We start from the raw sequence: 23,626 nt of genomic DNA on the forward strand, positions 1-23,626 counted from the left end.
GCCTGTAAAAGCTCGTCAAATCGAACTTCAGGGAACCGGAACAATGTTCACCATTCACCGATGACCAAAGCACCGCCATCACTGCGCCACCGGGAGCTTTGCGCACCTCCACGTCACAGGAATCAAGCTGGCTTTACGGAAGCTATTCTTATGGGAAATTCAAGAAGCATGCAGAACCAAGGGTGCGGTGACAGCTGACAAGAGAAAAACCGCACTGGCTGCATGCACGCGCGCTGCACTGACTGATTAGGGGTACGCATGGCGTGCGTAGCCAATGCAGCAGCTCTCCTGATGCGATGACGCCTGCCTCTTTTGCTTTCGTGGCGTTGCTGCGCCAGCTTAGTCCATTGGTCGGCCCCACACATGCACGCTTTTGTGTTGTAAGCATGGTTTTGCTGGTGTGGTTGTAGCATTTTTCTTTTTCTGTAATGGTTGACACTCAATTACTAGATTTAATTGTTATAACCAATATTGTGCCTTGACAGCATTGCTATAAGCAGTTTATTTTACCATAGAACACATAGTAAAGCTGATGGTGCCATGACCGACCATTGTTATATCCGATATATTGTTATAACCAGTATTGTTATAAGTGGACTTGACTGTACATGAGCATCTGAAGTGTAGTCGGCACTTATGGAAGATCAATGTCAGCATTAAGAATAACCTCTTCCTCATGAATAGTGTGCGTTTAGCAGCTGACAATCCCGACAAAAGTTCTTTCAAACTTCTTAAACCTTTGAAACTTTTCAAGTTCGGGTCCTACGAGGTTAAGAAGGCCAGTCTTAATCACGATTTCTTGCAGTGGAGCAGAAGCTAAACAACACAAGGCAACAGCTTCCAGACATTTGTAATTGGTTCGTGGGTGTGTTAGAGCAGCATACACTTGAAAGCCATTGCCTTGGTGCCCAGTAGCTTCCACTCTACTGCAAGAAGTAGTGAGATCGAGTGTAGTGATGAATACAATGAAGTAAATACGGCAAGACCCGACATGTCTGCCACTTTAAATCCATAATTTTGTTAAACATCAATGAAGACACAAGCACAGCTACATTAAGAGTAGGCGAGGCTAAGATGCCTCTGTGTCAAAAGGTAAAGGATAAACAGAAATCATAACTTGCTATGCGCGGACAACGCTGACCAGTTTTCTAGTCGCCCTTGGTAACAGGTGAATAGAGGCTTTTTTTTCTACTGCATCCCTGCCATTCCTCTAGTTGCAGATTGGAACAACACTGCCAGCAGTTTTTCGTGGAGCACTCGCTACAAGCTCACAAGTGGCAGTCCCAAATTCTATCACACAAGAGATATCAACAAATGGTTGCTTCTTGCTGACGGCAGTGTGTGAACATGAATCAGGCTGACAGTAAAAACATTTGATGGCAGAGTGCATATCCCACTCCTTTCTTTATTTTTTTATTCTAAATTTTTGCTCATATTCATGCTTTCCTACCTGCAAGAATCAATTTTTACCAACTCTCGCTGCTCTCGTGGACTTCAGAAAAGTTGTTCAGATCAGAATTTGCAAACAGAATGAAGAAGAAAAAAACGAAATTTCAGCACAATTTTTTTTTGTTGTTTTCATTAAACCCAGACTCACGGCATGCAAGCATGTCCTTCCAGTCACGTCACTCTCGTACAAGCTGGCTCCAGCAAGTCTGTAAGACTCCAGCCGCTTCACGTTGCCATTCCGGGCCGCACTGAAATAGCAACAATGAACTAAGAGCACTGACGTTTGACATTTCTTACTGCCTATATTCAGACAAGGCTGCCCGATAGCAGCCTATAAAATAACAAATGCTCTCTATCACCAGATATTTTAGTGGTGGGTACGCTCTTGAAGGTCTGCTCAGTACACATGAAACTTGAAATTTTCATGAAAGCAGACACTGAGGGAAAAGGCCTCGGGTAGCCAACAGATTGCAGTACAAGAATGCATTACTGCTACATAACAGTATCTGCCATGGGTGTAAAATACCATATTTATTTATGAAAGAAGCCAACAGCCACAGAAGGAAAGGGGCACAGGGGATTTTTTTTTTTAATTTATTTATTTATTTTGTGGTGTTGATCAATTTAGAATATTACTGAATATGTTATCGCTTAAAGCTAATTGATTAGAAAAGCAGAAGAAAAAACAACCACATGCCGCCGGTGGGATCCGAACCCACGACCTCCGAATTACCTCGCGTAATTCGGAGGTCGTGGGTTCGGATCCCACCGGCGGCATGTGGTTGTTTTTTTTTCTGCTTTTCTAATCAATTAGCTTTAAGCGATAACATATTCAGTAATATTCTCGCGTAATTCGGAGGTCGTGGGTTCGGATCCCACCGGCGGCATGTGGTTGTTTTTTCTTCTGCTTTTCTAATCAATTAGCTTTAAGCGATAACATATTCAGTAATATTCTAAATTGATCAACACCACAAAATAAATAAATTTAAAAAAAAAATCCCCTGTGCCCCTTGGTTTCTGTGGCTGTTGGCTTCTTTCATATTTATAACGAGCCCCTCATTACCCTTCCCTTGTTTGCATATTTATTTATCACATTTAAAAACAACCAGAAGAAATGAGAATGGAAGAAAACATTGTTTTTAAAACTTAATAATAAATTGCTGGCTCCATTCCAAAGAATCATAATTACTGTGAATGATCAAAAGCATTCATTCTACACATGAAACACATTTACTAGCAATCTTCAAACCCATTTCCTAGTCCCTTCAATGATACACTGTACAATGCAACAAATGAAGGGAAGCCTAGACATTCACTTGTAAGCTGAGAAATAAATGATATTATCGATGCAGCGTGAAACACGAGGACAAGATGAGCACATGGACACAGCGCTGTGTCCGTGTGCTCGGCTTGTCCTAGTGTTTCGTGCTGCATCGATAATGTCCAACTAACTTGCCCAAGCTTCCACTTTGTCTGCAAATAATGGTGATTACACGTAAAAACCGAAAGTGTGAAAAGATTTGAGAGTCTCGGAAGCCTCATCCATGTGTTAGTAACATGAGGCCTATAGTGAGTGGTCCTCAATAAGCTGTAGGGAATCAAAGGAGGCTTTTATAAAGTGGCAATATGGTGACATGATAACATTGCATATCTTGTAGCATCATAGGAATTTCGTATTATAGGTTCTGTCGAATTTGCCCAGGAATACCAGCACAGACTGCCTTCCATTCTCTTGTGTTAGCAAAAACTAGTCCATTGCAAAAACATTATAAGCATGATGAATAAGACTTGCTCACTTACGGGAAATAAGGGGAGTAATTTCCCCGTGAAGAAACTATAGCGAAATTTTTAAAGCCTTGCTTTTTCCGTAACAAAGAACATGGAGTCATCTATCCATCATGATACAAAATATCAGCCGCTCCCTCACACAATGAATAGTAATAATTATAAATGCGATAGCATTACGAGGCTCATGAAGGCGAAAATTGTCCGATGGCGGCGTCTGTGTGAAGGCACTTGATACGTGGCGTTTAGGGGGATTTGCCTCTTTCCTCCACTAATAGGGAGGGGAGGGAGGAAAGGCTGGACGCAGAACACGCAAAAGAGGAGGACGCAGAATCACTTTAACATCTGTGTTACGAAATTTTTCTCTACTGCATTCAGTATTGATCATGTGAAGTAAGGTATCTATACAGTTTGAAAATCTGAAAGCTAGAATTTGAAAAAAAAAGAAAAGAAAATTTGTGTCAAAGGCTCTGAAGTGTGAGGGCCACTGACGTGCACAGCTCGTCGGCGAGCTGGGTGGCCGGCAGGCTGAGGTGCGCCCCGGCCTGCACCAGCATCTGGATGACGGCATGCTGGTCGAAGAGGACGGCGCTCATGAGCGGCGTGTTGTGGTCGCGGTCGCGCATGTGCACACTGGCGCCATGCTGCAGCAGGTAGCGAACCATAGAGACGTTGCCCTCGCACGAGGCCACGTGCAGCGGCGTGCGGAAGTCATAGTCACACGACGACAGGTAGGCACCCTGGAACAGAGACCGGCCAGCTGGCATAGACGTGCACACATTTCCACTAACCAGACGGAAATGTGTCCTCGTCTGTATTTACGCAGTACATTTCCATCATGAATCACCAACATGCCTAGACTGCCACCTTAGCATTCCATGAACCCTTTCAATTGCCACTTGCCAATTTTATGTTTAAAGAATTTTTAAACCTATGCAGGACTAAGGAAACTGAATTAGTTTTAAGCCGCCGCGGTGGCTCAGTGGCTATGGTGCTCGTCTGCTGACCCAAAAGACGCGGGTTCGATCCCGGCCGCGGCGGCTAGAATTTCTTTGGAGGAGAAATTCTAGAGGCCCGTGTACTGTGCGATGTCAGTGCACGTTAAAGAACCCCAGGTGGTCGAAATTTCCGGAGCCCTTCACTACGGCGTCTCTCATAGCCTTAGTCGCTTTGGGACGTTAAACCCCACAAAACCAAACCGAATTAGTTTGCTTTGAAGCATGAAATACTCACTTATTAACTTTCTACAGGGATGTACTATCGCGCTCAATATGAGTTGCAACGCGCAGTCATCGACCGGGGCTCGTTCCGTGGTGTGCCTCCTCCAAACAGTCGCTCGGAATTCTGGGAGAAACTGCTGTTCCAGGAAACAACAGCACCCCCGCTCAGGAAAAGGTTTCTCCCAGAATTCCGAGTGACTGTTTGGAGGAGGCACACCACGGAACGAGCCCCGGTCGATGACCGCGCGTTGCAACTCATATTGAGCGCGATAGTACACCTCAGTAAAAAGCATCACTATGCTTGTGAAGTAACATGGTTCAGAAGGAAATAGATACTCAAAGACGATGCAATAACTTTTTCTCTTCAAGGCAAAGAAACCCAGAAAAAAATGACAGGACAGAATAAGTATGTATCACTATGCAGAGCCAAGTGCTGCCAAGTGCACTGTTTTGAGTGAAATCATTTATTGCATTTGCTACATAACATAATAAATATTCCAGTTATGATGCATTACTCTGAAACAAAAGAATCGTTGACAGCACTAGCACATTCCACAAAAAAGCTGCAAGTTTGCCTTTGTGTACATACCATCTGAAACCGCTGAATGAGAACGAGGCAAATAAAGTGGCTGACTTCATCAAGAAATTTGATTGTCGCGTAAGTAGTTTTTCCTTACTCCCTGAAACTTAGCCTGTACAGCTGTGAGATATCGCAGCAAAGGAGACTAACATGTGCAAAATACAACAATTCACTGGTACAATAAGCTTGTGATAATTGCATGGCATCATTTTACGAGGCTGTGTTTCTGCAGCAATCAATCGCATTCAAACCTCCACTATATCTGAATGACTACTTAATAAAATAGTCCCACCTTTCACAAATGGGTCTGGAAACAATCAGAAAACTCAATAAAGCTGTTTAGTTTTACTGTTTGCACTGCTTCACTGTTTTCATAATTCACTTCTGGGTAGAAGTAAACACTTTGTCAACTTGCACTGGAAAGGACCTTGGTTGCGCTACTGTTCTTTTCTTACAACTTGCACTGGAAAGTTTTTTCCATTTTTCTACATAGCTGTAGAGGGCACAAGGAAAAAGTAACACCTTCATTTCACAGAACAGGCCTTAGTAAGTGCAGACAAAATTTAAATTGGGATGACTTTGTCAGGGCATTAGTTATAGCACTAAAAGTATAAGATACCTTAAAACTCGCTTCTATTCTGATATCATCATCAGCCTGACACACTGCAGGGCAAAGGCCTCTCCCATCATCATTATCATCATCCACCACCACCACCATCAGCCTGACTACACCCCACTGCAGGGCAAAGGCCTCTCTGGTGTATCTATAATTAACCCTGTCCTTTGCCAGCTGCAGCCACCGTATCTCCGCAAACTTCTTAATCTCATCCGCCCACCTAACTTTCTGATATCGGTTCATTTAATTACAAGAGTACTAATTAGGCCCAGATGATGCAGCTTGACATCTCCGGCACAGTTTTTCTATCATTAATTATTTAACTACATAAAACTTCATCAAAAAGCATATAAAAAGAAGTAACAATTTTATTTTTCTATCTTGCCCCTTTTGCTGCATATTTTCTTACAATCTCGCCCTATATTCTTGCTTTGTACTGCGATTATGACATACTTATCATGTGTGGACCCTGTAATAGTCCGCAGTATGTACACAATAAAATATAAATACAGTACAATTGACACAGCCCCCCGCCCCCGTAAGCTATAGCTGTCAACAGTGAAACAATATATGTGAGCCGACAACCCCACATACATCAGAACCTCATAAAACGATGCAGTTACCTCGTCATTATCCTTGCCACTTCAGTTACACTTTTAGTCAAAAATCTCCACGCCATACTGTTGAGTTTTCAGCCATGCAGTGGGGCACCAACAACTCAGCTGGAGCCCTCGGGAGGATGAGGAGTACCTTTGTCCCCACCTTTCAAGACAACCTGGTTTTGAGGGGTGTTGCTAATGTTCCAAGTTACACATGGCTCAAAAGAAAGATGTGGCTTGAACTCTGTTGATGAACGCCGCACTTGCATACATGAACTGGCCCCTTTCCTCTTTCAAAATTTATTCCTTCACATTTATCCCTGAAATGTTTGCATCCAAATTTTGCCCAGAGACTTCCCATCCCAGTGCATCTAGAAGAATAGGCTAAGCTGTATCTCTGTCATCAGAATGGACAGGGCTACTTTTGTTTAAAGGTGCACTGAAGAGGATTCTGAACATGTCTTTTTGCCGCGGGAACTCGATCCACACGTTCCTAGCATTCTTAGAAACAGTGACTTATTGCCCTGTGTGGCCGATTTCCCCAATTAAAACAAATTAACGTCCGGCTCCCGCCTTTTTTTTTAATTCTGCCTCGTACGGTGGGCGGAGTCGACCAACGCATGGAGCGCCTTTCACCCAGTCTCGTGGAGGCTTTGCTTTCGCTTTATTTTGTTTTTTAGGTTTCCATGAATAAATAGTTTCATTCGCAGATAATATAGCCGCAAAATAAGCCCGAAGAAATAAAAATACGCGCAGACTATTTGCTACTACGGACTACTACGTATTACTCCGCCGATGGCAGAGCGGCAAGCCGCCACGGGACTGGGTGAAAGGCGCTGCACGCGTTGGTCGACTCCGCCCACCGTGCGAGGCAGAATTAAAAAAAGAAGGCGGGAGCCGGATGTTAATTCGATTTAATTGGCGAAATCGGCCACACAGGGCAGTAAATCGCAGTTTCTAAGAAAGCTCGGAACGTGTAGATCGAGTTCCCGCGGCAAAAAGACAAGTTCAGATTCCTCTTCAGTGCACCTTTAACTGTTCAGACAGATGGTGTTTCTTTTGATCTCTTTCTAACAGACAGCAATGCCAGTCCAGCCGGTTTGCTAGGCTTGCTTTTTCACAGCCACTTTTCCAAACAGCAGCCCATCTTTCATCTGAATTCAAGTAAAAAAAAAAAGGGAAACTATGACCATTTCCTATCAGTGAAGTACTCACGAATTGGCGCATCACTTCTAGCCGATCAACGTCTCCCTTTGCCGTGACGGAACAAAGGATGCTGGGATACAGCACCGTCTGCAGGGACTGAAGTTCCTGTCAGCATGGGACACAGATGACTGTATAAGCTCACAATGACTGCAGTATGAGCGAAGCTGCAGCGCAGGAGGCACAACATGATCAGGCCAGAACAGGCATGACAGTGAGGCATTGAAACTGAAATTGATTTACTGATTCCTCGTACAGGAGGCAGGCACTAAAGGCTACATGAAAGCCTGACAGAGGTCTCTGTCCCCGACACAGATTCGGCATCAGGCAAGCTCAGATTACAAACATGCATTACATCGTAAGAGCTTGTAATTACACATTATCAATCATACAGAGAGCAGTATATGGATACAATCACTTCAACTTATACCAAATATACAACGCAAGTTTCAACTGAAATAATCTTGCATTTTCACACAAAACATTTCCATCCGCTTGGAACAATTTTAAGAAAATTCATATGAATGCACAGAACAACTTCTATAGATTATAAAAACAACATATTGAAATGGCTGCATACATGAGAGGAAATAATTAATGAAATCAGCGAGACATGCTGATTATTTACAGAAAGGAACAACTGAAAGGCATGTTCTGAATTTCCTGAAAATGCACATGTCACACTGATCAGACCTGGGCGCGGCCTCCTTTCGAGAGCCCATTCGAATTAATCGGCGTGAGACGTGTACGACGCTACAGAATTATATAGACACTGGCCAAGGCCGAACCAGCAGTTTGGACTGTCCAGGTTACCAAATTAACCCTTTGAAGGTTTTTGCCGTATATGTATGGCAGCGGTTTTCTGTCCCGCAAGGTCTTTGCCGTACGGGTACGGTTTCGATCTTCCGTTTGAAATTTTGCGCCAAAAGAACAATGCGTGCTCACTGGGGGGTGCTGCCACCTCTTAGGACTTACAAGAAGTGTTTGAATTTTGTGCTGCCTTCTTACGGAGATAAGCAGAACTTATGTCTAGCTTTAGCGCGGCGGCACAGACTGCGGCAACACCCCTTTTGTAGTTTTGGTTTCGCCGCGTGACCGCAACGAAGTCGCGCGAAATTTGAGTTTTCTTTTTGTCAGCACTATCTTGCAGGGGCTGCCGAAGTTGATTTCTATCTTTATTGGCGCTGCTCTTAGCTTGCTTATCACCGTTGCTCGCGAGGTATTCTCGCCCTCTGTGGCAACGCGCCTACGCGGTTTCGATTCCGCTGCGGGATCGCAACGGAGTCGCGCGAAACGTGTTTTCTCTATGTGGGCACTGTTTTGCAGAGGCGGCGAAAGTTGATTTCTATCTTTATTGGTGCTGCTCTTAGCTTGCTTATCACCGTTGCTATTCTATTCTATTGAACATTTTCCATTTGTGAGTGATGCTGTCACCAAAGTACTGTTCCTAATTTTTTTTTACTATTTATTCTCGATTATATACATTTTGTAGATTCAAGATCCGCAATAAAGTAATTTGACCACCTGGGAAAGTTTTCTTCAAAATAATTCGACCCTCAAAGGGTTAACAAGAGTTGAATTAACTAGCTTTTGCTGATATCCTTTGTTAGGCATTGAAATTTTGTGTCTGTACCCCTTCAAGATATTTGAAAAAGCTTAGTGAAAAAAAAAAAAAAAGAAGCGACGTTCAATAATGAGTCTGCTCTGCTGCTATGTGCTGTGTTTGTTTCTACTGCTTTTTCCAATACGAACCCGGATCAACTACCTCCACTGTCCACCATAGTCGGCTGCAATCACCACTACACAAGCATCTCAAGACTTTTTCTGCATTGTAAATCAAACACAAGAACCCTTAGATCACATTCGATGTGCATTCTTAGATTGTCCAATGCGGTGATGAAAAATGCTACTATTTAATGTTCCATCACAGTAGGCACTAGCCATAGTACACTTTTACTGCCATACTCGAAAAACTATTCCCCCTTTATAAGCCGTGTGCCCATCTCGCTCTTCCATTTATAAATTCTTCATCTGGAAAGAAAACTTTCCTGAAGCTTTTGTTAAATCATCGCAAACTTTATGGCTCTATATAGCCGTATACAACTTAAGCCTGCTGTGAAGCTCTACTCACATCCATGACAGCCACACAGTAAAAAACTTTACTAGTTACATAAATAAACAGCTAGTTCTAAGATGAAATTATAAGCGCAAGAATTTTGATGCATCTGACTTCTTTACAGAGTGCAACATTAAAACACTGGCTTCATTTACTACTCTGATTGGTTAGAGGAGTAATACAGCACTCTGCAGGCCAAGAACTGTTCTCATTAACTGCTGTTTTTAGCGTGTATTCTATTTATCACCGCTAATTAATCAAGCCTTTTCTATTGGTGTTCTGTTACAGTATCCATTGTGGCTTTAACTCTAAATGAAATGATCGACCCTAATAACGTTTTCATACTTGACGGAAGGAAGTTAAGAAATAAAAATTTTTTCCTGGCAGTTAACTATCCTTCTAAGAGGCTTGCTTACTTGAGCCCTCAAATGTGTCTTAAAACGTCAGGATCGTCGTTTATACTGAGATAAAGCCATGACGTATACTATAACGGAACACAATAAAAAGGGCTAGCCTGATTAGCAGCAATAAAAAGGCCTTGGCCATGTGGAAGTTGTCGACAGACGTCCTTCGAGACATGAGAGCAACTTGGCTACTACATTGCCGCCATGATTATAGCTGCCAGAAAGACACATGCCAGTGTGCCTGTATTGCCCGTGGGAACACGCTTTACTGGTCCCCTGTGGTTTGCTTCCCCGCAGTGCACCCTCAACTTGTCCCTTGCGGTTCACTTCCCCGCAATGCACCCTCCATAGCCATGTTAACAAAAGAGGTCGCCTGCATCACAGCGACACGAGCGCCACGGATGGCGTGTTTGCTGCTGCGCACACGCAGGGGGGAGACGGCCCTCTTAGGCTCGAGATTTTGCCTCGTTCGAAGGTGTTGTGCGGCGCTCCGCTCTTTGCCGGCAGGCGACCTCGTGGTGGGAACATGCTCCCGCCAGTTCGTCCCGTCCAGCCTCGGAGTTTCCCCCTACCCTAGCGTGGGCGAACATCCTCTCGTAACCGTGCTGGTGAGTCGGACGTCGATTTCTCAGCGTATTTTGTTGCTAGCGGGCGTTATTGTTGTTGTTGCAATAAATGCCTTGTTTGTGTCAGCCAATGTCGTTCCTTTGTCCCCTCAGTGCAAGGCCCGCCGTGCTCTCGGTAGCATACGCGATGACCAGGTGGGGTCCAGCGGTTTTCAACTGTGTCAGCCGCGACTAAATGGGGGAAATGTATTAACCCCCCAATTAAAACCCCACATGCCGAAGCAGATATATACCTCAGGTGATGAGATGTTCATGGTCCTTGCTATGGCGGTGATCAGATCCAAATCATCCAGCTTGTTTGGCTTGGATACGGACAGCTCACCTCTCAGACTGGCCTGCAGCATCTGCATTCACAGCCCAGCCAACAGCAAGCCACTAAAACGAATGTTGTGCAGTTTGCCTTGAAAGTAATCATGAGATTGTGACGTACTACCAGAAAGGAGCGAAATGTGACAATTTGTAGAAATGCCACATTAAACTGCTACTACATGGAATGTACTTATGAGAACTACCCCAGGTGATGTAGATTTAAATTGACTGAGTAATTGCTCATTACAACCAGCCTCAGCACATCTATATGGGCGTAAAGAAAAGCTACATAGCTTTCTTAGAACACTCGGAGTTAAAAAAAGAAGAAAAAAACTGTACTGGCCTCAGGCTTGGATTCAGAACTACCACATGCCTGGAGCAGTCTGCCAAGAAAGCTAATTAGAACTTAAGGTCGAACTAAACAAAAACTCAAGTAGAGAACAGTGTTGGTCCAAGGTATCAAGAAAATTCCCCAAGGTGAGTTGATTCCAACTAGCATAATTAGTCCTTAGCATTCAACTCAGCACAGAAATATGGCTACACCACAAAGGTTTTGCTCGGTAGTTGTACGGCTGACTCAGGTGTGTGATAATCATTAGTTACTTCATCAATTCAACTGCTATTAATTCCCCATCATGATTCAAGGTGGCAAAGTGGCAGGAGTATGAAAGAAGACAAAAGATGAAGACGCTCAAGATGGCAAGTAGGATAATTTGGTATTAAAAAAGAAAGGGACGAAGACTGTGATGGAGAGAACGAAGATCAAGCGAATTTGTTTAATGAGCCAAGAACAGAGATTAGAAGAATTGCTACAAATAATAAGAAATCAGGACATGAGATTAAAGTAAGAAATTCGGTTAGAAGAAGAAGAGGTTGACGCAAGAGGCATAAAAGAGATGACGTGTACTAGGGGAGGGTATTCCAGGCTTCAATGGCATCGTTTGGCTCCCGACTGGTCCCGTCGCTTGTTCCTTGGGCCTCTTCGACCTGGCGTGGACTCCACCGGCTACTGTTCCAGTCCCACAGTCCATGGCGTTCCCCCGTCTACGCTACGAGGGCTCTGCATGAACGCCCCTGGGATGCCGAGAAGGCAGACTGGTGCTACCGACATTTCTGCATCTTTGGAACGTAGGCAGTGACCCATTGACGCCTGGAGTTGTGTGACATGGTCCGGACACGTCACCAATACCACTCCTCAACAACACCATCAACACCGGTGCAAGGTGCCATTTAGCCCTCTCCACACAATCATCATCATCATCATCAGCCTGACTATGCCCACTGCAGGGCAAATGACTCTCCCATGTCTCTCCAATTAACCCTGTCCTTCGCCAGCCGCGGCCACCATATTCCCGCAAATTTCTTAATCTCATCCGCCCACCTAATTTTCTGCCGCCCCCTGCTACGCTTGCCTTCTCTTGGAATCCACTCCGTTACCCTTAAGGACCAGCGGTTATCTTGCCTTCGCATTATATGCCCTGCCCAAGCCCACTTCTTCCTCTTGATTTCAACTAGGATATCATGAACGCGCGTTAGTTCTCTCACCCACTCCGCCCGCTTCCGATCTCTTAACGTTGCACCTATCATTTTTCCTTCCATAGCTCGCTGCGTTGTCCTTAACTTAAGCTGAACCCTCTTTGTTAGCCTCCACATTTCTGCCCCATAGGTGAGTACCGGTAAGATACACCTGTTGTATACTTTTCTCTTGAGGGATATTGGTAAACTGCCATTCATGGTCTGAGATAACCTGCCATATGCGCTCCACCCCATTCTTATTCTTCTAGTTATTTCCCTCTCATGATCTGGATCAGCTGTCACTACCTGCCCTAAATAGACTATTCTCTTACTACTTCCAGCACCTGGCTACCAATTGCGAACTGCACTTCCCTTGCTAGGCTGTTGAACATTACTTTGGTTTTCTGCATGTTAATTCTTAGCCCCACCGTTCTGCTCTGCCTGTCTAATTCATTGATCATTGATTGCTCTCCACACAATGCACCACGTCGAAGTTTTAGTAGTGTGCGCTACATCGAGGACGGTTTTTCGAGACTGTATCCTTTTATACAGTTTTGTGTTATATAATTATATATAGTGAGCGTTCATCTTGACTGTCTAGGTGTAGCATTAGGATTTTGCTCCTTTGTTTTGTGTGTTTTCTTCGCTATGTGTCCCGTATAAATGTCTCTTTTCATGTGCCATCACCTGGTCTGTCTCTTCGTTTCACAAGCACCAAGAGAGGTGTAGCAGTGTTATTATGCATTACTTATGCAACAGCCAGACCACATCACCTGCTCTGAGTGACAATGCAATCGGCACATTCAATCAAGGAATATCATAGTGGCAATACAACACGGCACCGAAAAATAGTTTGACTTAAACAGACTTCAAAGGAGCAGCAGCTAATGAGATAAACATGCCACCCGATAAACTGGACAATCGATGTGAATGCCATTTAATTGATTTAGTTCACCATGCATAGTTAAAACAGTAATCATACTGTAATGGCTGAGCAATTTGAAGCACTCAGTCATTTTATTAAGGAACAACTGTGTCCCAGACAACCCCCAGTTAGAATAAACTTGTGCATACACGGAAAGCTGACGCACCTCTTTCTTGGTGGCATATGACCATTCGGTCTTGCTCAGCACATAGCACAGCTTGGTGAGTGCTGCTTCGGGTGTCATGTCCGAGCCAGGGATAACACCGGCTGAGCAGAGAGCCTGCACCATCACGTGCAAACAAAAATTTCTGATGTTACAAACAGCACGGCCACAGAGTTAGCACTAGTATAAGACTATGAGAAGTCATTCAGGATGTTACATCAGCTGAACATTCATTGTCTACCAGCTCATGCACTGAACAAAAAGTAAAGAGATAGAACACAAAGTAAGAACTCAAGGTGCAACTAGATTAAACATCACATAAAAAGTGGGTGTGTGTGTCTTTGTTGGGTATTATGGCACATAAGCACCTGAGGCTGTCATGCGCCAGACACAAGTTGGTAAGATCTCACTGCTGTGCTGGAGGACTGGTTCTTATAAAAAAATTGCGATTTTCTGTTGATTTCCTTCTTTCAGGAATGTAACTACTCTCGATATGTCTGCCGTTACATTCTCTCGTAAGAGTAAACTGGGGTGGGAAGGGATGTGTTTGTCATAAAATATTGTGAAATACTTTTTCCTTAGTGTATTTCCAGTTTTCTGCTTGAAAATAAATAATCGTTTAATGTGACCACTTTGCCACATGCACAAAGAGGACATAAGATCACTTCAATAATGCGCTCTTGGTGTTAACACGAATTCCATTCGCCAAGGATCGGCTTTACCAGGTGTAGTTTGTTGTTGATTCCGTCACCCCAAGTGGACTGCCACTTCTTTATTAGTTCACTCTTTACTAGTTTTGAGCAATCTTTATGCGAAATATTTACTTTTGCTTTGCTTTGGTGAGCTCAGCACACAAGCGTCGCCTCTATGCCAACATAGCTCAGAAACCAGCACACTAATTTTATTTCTTGTTCATATGTTTCACCTGTTGTTGTACCGTGGATTATACTATCTCCTATTAATGGTTGTACTGCGTTTCTTGAGTGTAGCGCTTTTAGAATGCTCAGTGAGTCTGTGTGGATTGTACTCTTCTTATGTTCCCTGGCAATATTTTTCTGATTGCAATGCAGACAGCGTAGCAATCGGTATAAAGGTTGATGAGCTTTGCGGTAATCGTATTGTTGTCTCCCAGGTGACTTGTACAACTGCACTTCCAACGTAAAGGGCTATTTTTGATCCGTCTGTGTAAAATTCAGTGTAATTTGCATACTTTTCTTCAAGTGCAAGGCGTTCTAGTACGATGTGTTCCTGTCAGGTTTGTTTCTTATGAAACTGTGTCAGTGATAGATCAAACACTGGAGGTCATACCATGAAGGAAGTGATTTCGGCTTGTGCGCCGTACGTAGTAGCGTTTCCAGTGACTCCAGTTCAAAGAATTTATCCTCAAATCGCATTAGTAATGGCCTGAGTGCTTCTGGTTTATTACCAAATACTGTTCTGGATGTGCACTGGGTGAGTATGGGGTAGCAGAGGTGACCTGGAAGTTATCTAATTCTAAAGACGTACACACATGTCAGCATAGTTCTTTTATATTCAAGGGGAGGCTCGTTGGTTTCAACATAAGGGCTAGTTATGGGTGACGTTCTGTACACGCCTGTTGCAAGATGCGGTCCCAAGTTGTGCACCAGGTCTATCTGTTTCAGTTAAGACTACCTTCCTGGTCCGTGTATCGCAGACCCATAATCTAAAGTAGAATGTACTAGGGAATCGTAAATATGTAGAAAGCAGATCCTGTTGGAGTCTCAGTGTTTTCGTGATAACACTTTGATAATATTCATGGCTCGAGAAGCTCAAGTTATATACAGGTCAGTGTAATGTAACAGACCGTAAGCCATACGGTAAAAAGGGATCAGATATGTGACATATGAACAGCAATCTAAGTGAAGTGACTGCAAGTCACCATAATCCGTCTCACACTTAGCATGAAACGTGGAAGCTGCGCAAGTATAGTGCGCCCACAAAGGCGCACTATACCATTACTTCTCAAAGCTACAGTGAGGGTTTGGACAAAAACATGGAGCAGTATAAAACGACATGCTTTGCAGTGCAAATCATGGTCATGACAGTCAGGCATTGTTACTGAATTGTCTCATTATAATTTTAAATATCCATGATTCACAATACTATTTGATATGATCATTGCTAACCACAAGAAAATAAATACCATCCACGCAAGCAACGGACATATCTGCAAGATGGAAAGAGGCTGCTGCCCCAAAAGCAGGATTTGAGCGCACATAGTAAATATGCTAACAAAACTCGACATGCCGCGTGTTTTAAAAAGCAGCGAGGTCTGCGGGATCAACCAGTGAAATTGCTCACGTTCCCCGTAGCGTAGGCGGCGTCTATGGAGCCCTGTGTGCACTGGGAGCAATTGACGATTAGGATGCCCCTCAGGGTTGCGCGACGAATTTCATCAAGCAGGTCGGCACGCGCAGTCGGGCCATTGCCAGCGCCGTAGGTCTGCAAGACAACTCCCTGCACTGGTGGCGTCAGGAATGCACGCACCTGAAAGCCAAGGCAAAGCTTGATGCAATGTGCGCGCAAAAAAAATAAAAACAGTTGGCATGACAGTTTTAAGCATTGGCTAGGTTATGCACAAAAGAAAGGGCGAAGGAGGGAGTGAAAGAAGGAAGAGAGAAAGAGGCGCCGTAGTGGAGGGATCCAGGTCAGTTTCGATCACCTGGTGTTTGTTGACACAACACACGGGCGCCTTTTGCCATTGGCATCCATCAAAACACAGAAACTGCAGGCACGATTTGATCCCCTGACCTTGTGCTCAGCAGCCAAATGCCGTAACCTCTCAGCCCCCTGACAGGTCAGCCTAACTCATGAAAATGACAAAAACATGCTTGTTCACATGAAACGCATTAAATTAATCCTTGCTGCATTCCGTTCAGAAGATCAAGACATGATTCATCACTAGAAGGCTAATCATGTTATCATTAAAACTATTAACCAGCTGAATGCGGTCATCTAGTGACAAAGGAAACCTGCTGAGCATTATCAAACCTTTATAGCTGAATGACAATTAACCCTAGTCCATAGTGGTAAAACAACTTTATTCGTCGCAAAGTGTGAGGAAGAGAATCATGGGATATTTGGTTTAAAGTTTGTGGCGGGCACCCTTCCGGTGGCTACACAGCACAGCCTTGCCTGTCGCACGGAGTTATACCTCCGGGTACGAGCTGGACAACGCAGTTTCCCACTGCTCTAGGTTGAAGAGTCGCAAATTCTCCAGGGGTTTATCCGCAGGGCGTTCAAAAGAATGTGACAGAGTGACTTTGGGTGCCCCACACTTAACGCAGTCCGGTCTTAATTCGTCCGGGGTGAATTTGGAATAAATGTATGAATTAGAGAGTTTTAGTATTGCGGGCTTTGCGTAATTGCGTGCATAACGGAATAGCGGGTCCAGAGTGCGCATGCACAGAACGCTAATGGGGAAATAGCGTTAGCGTACGCACGCAATTTTTGAAAGCGTGAAAACATGGCGGCGTCCTTCCAAGTGAGAGCCACCCGCTTCAGCCGATTCAGCAGTCCTTGCGATTCCGGTCGGCATGTTTACCGGGAACTACTGGTGTAGTTGCTTCTAACTATGACTTACCTAGCTTCGACGATAAAGTATAAGCTGCCATTCAGCCCAGTTTTTGAGCTACGCTCTCGATTCTGGAGCGCGCAAGCCTAATGGGACCTCCAGCTGCACTGCTACCGTCTGCAACTGCCCGAAACGCAGCTGAAACCTAGCACAAACGTCCGGAACGAAACAAAAATAGATCTGGAGCTTTTTTCGTGGTGTTTTATGGACCTAAATGATGTAAAGCGAGTTTATATTAAATTTATAATAGTTTTTAGACATTACACGTCATGTGGTGGCAAATATTCTTGCTTGAACGGCTTGTAGTTAACATTGCCTTGACTAGATGGCGCCACTTCTTTACATTTGTTTTTTCATTTTATTTAAATTTCGGGGTCATTTGAAGACGAAAATAAGCACTGCAGTAATAATTCGTTTGAAAAAATCGGAAATATTATATTTTGCCAAGTTAGCGGCAGTGTCGACCAATTTTGAAGGACCGTTCGCATCCATGTCAAGCAGGTGGCATTTAACGTTTTCAGAACGCTATACTAAAACTGTCTGTGGGGATAAGTTGCTTGCGGCACGCTAACGTAATTTCCCTTAGGTCCGCTATCACGCTAACGCTATACTAAAACTCTCTATTAATACTGGTTCCTGTTCGTAACTGCCTCCAGACTACTCCTAGCCTTTTTGTTGAGCAAGGAGGGAGCGGAAGGGAATTTAAGCCTACTGTTTCCGTAGTCGGAAGCAATTTCATGGTATGAGACATCATGCATCCGAAGCATGATAGGGACAGGTGGAGGGCTACAGCTAAACCACTCCAAAAACACTTCCCCTCTCAACCCAACGCAGTAAGTGTTGATGCTGCACAATACTCCAAACAAATTGCTTTCTCCACGAAGACAATCATTGCATAATATGACTCTCATGTTCATACCAAGCAATGTGAGAAATGCACAAGAAAAGAAAGGAAAAAAAAAACGGACAATGAAAAAACCTGCACCCACCACTTCAACAGTGATACTGGGAAAGAGGCGAAGGAGGCCTACGTTGCGGTTAAGCGTGGAGTGCACGCGGAACTTGTCCATCGAGTTCGGCTGGAACACCGACTTCCAGTTCACTGCATCAACACAAAGGCAGGGAAGAAGTATAGCAAGACGAGGGTGCTACAAACTTCGGCGATTGCAACACTACAGCGAGTGGCACATCATGCAGCCAGAGAGTCCATAACAAACACCCACCACACGGTCTTGCGAAACCAGCTTCTCCTTCAGGCAGCAAAAGTATAGTAGGACACAAACAAAGGCTTTCTGTATTCCACATCTTCTGAAGACTCCAACATTCCCTGTTCATCATAGGCCCTAAGCAAGAACTTACATGGCTTTGCGTACATTAATCATTACTGTATAATTGCCTTGATGCCTTCTGAGATAAAGTAAGTCTCTCCACTTCAGAGATGAACTCACCAAAGCACTTTCATACTGAATGCAAAGCATTCTGTCAAGAATGAAAGCACACAAAGACAAACCAAAATGAGCATAAAAGAATTCAGCCAGAGACAGATCCCTATATCAAAACTGCTAGAAGTCCAAATCAGCACAAATTATAGCTGAAAAGAAAGGCGAGTCAAAACATTCCTCACTTCACCACAGTGCAAAAAAAAAAAACATGGATGGCCAGAGAGGCACCACAATTTCGCTCGTTTTTTTGTTGATAAGGCAAGTGCTGGCTGGACTAGAAATTAAACTGCTTATGATGAATTGCTCGGCTAGAGGTTCCTCATGCTTCACTTCACCACAGTACACATAAAAAAAAAAACACACACAGAAAGACATCACGACTGAAATGCAATATTTCTGTCTGTCCATGTTCATTTTTTGTGCGCGGTAATGAAGTGCAGCATGTGGAACTAGCCCAGCAAAGCCAAAACAGCGTGGTCGAGATTCGCATCTGTCAAGGTGATTGAATGGGTCGCCTGTGCATATTACTAGATTTTCAGTTTAATTTCATATCGCTTGCTGGCCAAATATAATTCCATTGTGTCATCTTGGCAGCACTTAGAGGGTATACATACACACATTAAGTTATCGGCATTTAGTGCTGCAAAATGACAATTTTTTTCACATCGCCAATCAGCAACCATCAAGAAGCACCTTATCTAACAAATAGTCATTTGCACACTTACTATTTGATGCCCCTGCCCTATTCATATTAATTCCTCTTATTACCCGTGGCACATGCATACAAATTAATAAAATAGATCTGAGAGCCTTCATATCTTTAAGGCAACACATTTCCAAGCTCCAGGCATAGACAAGCGTATGCCTATCTGATTTACCAGTTGAGACTTACCAACTCTGACAGACAACTCTGACAGACCTGATTTAAGTGCAGGTAACGAAAGAACGACAGAGACAAAAGACAGTGAAAAGCATGACACACAGAAAGACACTCATCATATCAAAAGGAGAATGAGGGTTATAAGTGCCCATGCAGAGCTTAATGGTAGAGAGGGTTGGTCAGATGGCTCTTGATAATCACAAAGTGAACAAGGGAGGGAAAACCTCGGCGTGCTTGCCAACGTTTCGACAAGAGGAGCTTTTTTAGCTTCGGCTGAGCTTATGAGGGTGCAGCTGCATCTCTTTATTTAATCCCGATCGGCAATGAACCTCCCTTGGATGTCTTGAAGACATCCTGAACATCTGCCGGAAGTCCAAGAGAGTTTCAGTGCTCAATGGGATAGAACACTTTAATTGAAGTTCGCCTAGACTGAGAGATTACCGTGTCGTAATGGCAAAGGCAACTACTGTCACTAAAGACAGAGCTCTTAAAGGTGCAGTGAAGAGGAATCTGAACTCGTCTTTTTGCCGCGGGAACTTGATCTACACATTCCGAGCATTCTTAGAACTTTGATTTATTGCTCTGAGTGGCCGATTTCCCTAATTAAATCGGATTAACGTCCGGCTCCCGCCTTTTTTTTTTAATTCCCTGCGTACAGTAGGCGGAGTCAACCAACGCGTGGAGTGCCTTTCAGCCATCTCCATGGAGGGTTGCGCTCTGCCATTGGTGGAGTAATACGTAGTAATCCATAGTAGCAAATAGTCCGCGCGTAATTTTATTTCTGCGGGCTTATTTTGCGGCTATATTATCTGCGAATGAAACTATTTATTCACGGAAACCTAAAAAACAAAATAAAGCGAAAGCAAAGCCTCCATGGAGCTGGCTGAAAGGCAGTCCACGCGTTGGTCGACTCCGCCCACCGTACGGGGAGAATTAAAGAAAAAAAAAGGCAGGAGCCAGACGTCAATTTGATCTAATTAGGGAAATCGGCCACACATGGGCAATAAGTCGAAGTTTCTAAGAATGCTCGGAACGTGTAGATCGAGTTCCCGCGGCAAAAAGACGAATTCAGATTCCTCTTCACTGCACCTTTATTTACAAAGAAAAAGTGAAAAAAAAAAAAACATGAGTAGCACAAAAAGTACACGACGATGACATCAAGTTAAATTTTTTGTTGCATAGAACAAAAAATTAAGGATTACAGGCCCAAATATTAAGACAACCTTTGTATTGCTACTATAGTGTAATTTTATCGTGTAAGCAAGATAAGAACAACAACTAAATGTTGGAGAATTAAACGAAGTGAGCCCACAGCTCCCGATGCCATCACCAGCATGCAGTGTTTGGACTGAAGAGGCAGAGAAAAATATTTTAACTTTAGCTCGAAATTCCTCAGCAACGAAAGCAATTGGTTCCACTATACAAATGTCAATAGTGTCACAAACGGCCAAGCTATTTACAAAGAGCAAAAGCCTGGTGGGGATTGATGAGGTTGTTCTCACTGTCCTTAATATATTCACAACTTTGGTTGGACCGGCTTATTCCCCTACCATACTATTTTTCAATCCTCCAGCCGTGCACTCCTATCCAGTGCACCAAATGTGTAATAGGTGGATACTTGAAGATGTCTACGATTACACAAAGAAAGAAGGAAGCAGTTTAACAAAGAATTTTACTTTTCTGTCTCAAAATCAGTTTTCACTAGGAAGAAATTTTTCATTTAAATTTAAAACTGGAAAAGACAAAGAAATGTTGTTTCAGTGGTAACCATACAGAAAAAAATATACATGCTGAGTGAGCTCTTTATTTAAAAGAATTTTTAAACAACTCATGCTCAAGTTGGAAGCGCCAAAGTTTGAGCACCAAAAACTACAAAGTAAATTACGAAGTTGAAAGAAGAATAATGCAGCCTTAGCGAAAATATGGCCCATTGGTCCAACAAAATGAACAATACATATCTCGTGAATTAAAATGAAAAAACTTCCAGCATAGCCATGCTCTCGGTTGATGACAAGCAAAGGTGAAACAAACAGCCATATTGATGAACACGATCCTCACAGTTACTGACATAAGGGTTTTTCACTTCCCAACCTTTCTCTAACAGCAAGTGCACTTCCAGCAGGGCAACCACAAAAAATTGGCGGGCGCTTAGATTTGGTTAAGCCTGGTAGGTTGCGAAAGCAAGCGCAGCGCCTTTAATGGAAGGAACGCAGCGCGTCGCGTCTAAATGTCACGCGTGGCTACCGGCCGCCACTGCACGATGACTCGACTTGGTAGCCCATCTTTCACCCTGGTATGATGTCACGCTATGACGTCACTCAACATGGCATGACGTCAGAGGTCATTCTAAATGTCACGCGTGGCTACCGGCCGCCGCTGCACAATGACTCGATTTGGTAGCCATCTCTCACCCTGGTATGATGTCAGAGGTCATTCTAAAGGTCAAACGTGGCTACCGGCCGCCGCTACGCGAAAGGCCGTTCATGAGAGTAGTATTGCTTTCCCAATAAAAAAAGCCATACATGAAATTTGTATTCTGTAATGCAACCAATAAAAAGCCATCCCACATGTTCCACAAGATAAGCAGTACCCCACGTCATACGGCCTGCCCACAAGACTAGCAGTTATCAAATTATTCAGTTCCTCTTTGTTTTAACTTAGCACCCAACCTGTTCCCACCACTTAATAACTGGGCAAAACACAAAACATAGCAAAGAGCTTGTGTTGCTGCTTGCATTCTGTCATAGCTTCCACCCTAGAATGTAGCTCATCCTTCCCTAACATACCCTTCTTTACCCTTCCCTAACACACCTTTATCCTTCCCCTCTAACATCCAAGGCCAACTATGCAGGTGATCCAGGCAAGCCCACATGGTGTTAAGACTGAACCATGACACCTATGAGTGTTAGGCACCCTATTGTGTTGCACCGTCGGGAGTAAAAATAGCGTATACCACGCATTGATGCATCGATCTCTGCTCTTGCAATGCCTTTGGACATCTTCACCAAGCAGGAGCACCATGATCAAAGCAAACAAATCAACATGTCTCCAGATAAACACAGTCACCTCCTCACCTGTCTCAACAGCAGATGCTGCCAGACGAAGGTGCGGTAGTTTGGTTTAGTTTGGTTTATGGGGTTTAATGTCCCAAGGCGACTCAGGCTATGAGAGTTTAGCGTCCCAAGGCGACTCAGGCTATGAGTGACTATGAGAGTCGCAGTGAAGGTCTCCGGAAATTTCGACCACCTGGTGTTCTTTAACATGCACTGACATCGCAGTAAGGTGCGGTAGTGAACTCTAACTGCCGCTCAAGTGGCCTACCATGCTTTCACTCTTGACAGTATGTCTCGAGCAGCAATTCCTCTACATCAATCACACTGTCGCCATTGGGATGGAGCTAAAGAGAATGCACGGATGACGCTCATACCTTTGATCTTGACACCGATCGTGGCCAGGGGAGGCAGGTTGGGGGAGGAGAAAGCATCCAGCTCATTGATGCTGGTCTTACTTGTCCTGTTGCCACGAAACAGCTTGTTGTTGAACATCAGTGCCACCTGAGACAGAGCACAGGAAAACTTTTAGAAAACACTACCCAGCACTCGCATGAACACCATTAAGGGGCGAAAATCTTTCCCAGCCCAAATGGTTTATGGAACAATTTCCAGTTGGTTCCAGTTGGAACCAACTGGAAATTGTTCCATAAACCAGTTGAGCTGGGAAAGATTTTCACCTGCGATAATGACCTAGCAGGATGGTCGAGATGCACGTGAAACCACAGTGGCAACATCCCTGGAAAACAAGAAATCAGCACCCAAACTCTGTTTAATTCAGCTTGAATTTGTTGCGGTGAAAATTAAGTCCATATTATCTGCAAATTTTTGCCACTGATCAAAGCAACCAAGAGAAGAAAAAAATGACTGCAAGTAGGGCTTCTGATGGTGCACACTTTGAAACCGTTAACTTGAATTTCACCATCCACAGACTGCCTGCGATAATGAGGCCCTCAGTTTACAATTCATATTCATTCGTATTGTGGCACTTATTCACATCTGTATAAGGAGGATGACTAAACAAGAGAATACCCGGAACTCCTACTCTTTCAAGAAATCTTGAAGACTTCCAGCACACTTTTTAAACCCTGCTAACCCCGTAGAAAGAACACTATTTGTATTCCTATGTGTGTTTACTACTCAACAGGG

At 43.8% G+C, this 23,626-nt stretch overlaps 1 protein-coding gene across 1 annotated transcript in view; it reads right to left on the reverse strand.

Annotated features, from left to right (window-relative positions):
* The window catches only part of LOC149332367 (L-asparaginase), a 37,829-nt gene that overhangs the window by 3,237 nt on the left and 10,966 nt on the right, over window positions 1-23,626 (reverse strand). Inside the window, exons 6-13 of the mRNA XM_089557272.1 lie at window positions 22,855-22,981; window positions 18,095-18,207; window positions 15,833-16,018; window positions 13,514-13,627; window positions 10,832-10,942; window positions 7,465-7,560; window positions 3,727-3,974; window positions 1,598-1,697 (exon numbers count right to left, since the gene is read on the reverse strand). Coding sequence (XP_089413398.1) covers window positions 1,598-1,697; window positions 3,727-3,974; window positions 7,465-7,560; window positions 10,832-10,942; window positions 13,514-13,627; window positions 15,833-16,018; window positions 18,095-18,207; window positions 22,855-22,981 — 1,095 coding nt within the window. The remainder of the gene's footprint in view (window positions 1-1,597; window positions 1,698-3,726; window positions 3,975-7,464; window positions 7,561-10,831; window positions 10,943-13,513; window positions 13,628-15,832; window positions 16,019-18,094; window positions 18,208-22,854; window positions 22,982-23,626) is intronic.

The sequence above is a fragment of the Amblyomma mixtum genome, chromosome 8 (assembly GCF_055824585.1).
Source record: "Amblyomma mixtum isolate Tamu chromosome 8, ASM5582458v1, whole genome shotgun sequence".
Lineage (NCBI taxonomy): Eukaryota > Metazoa > Arthropoda > Arachnida > Ixodida > Ixodidae > Amblyomma > Amblyomma mixtum.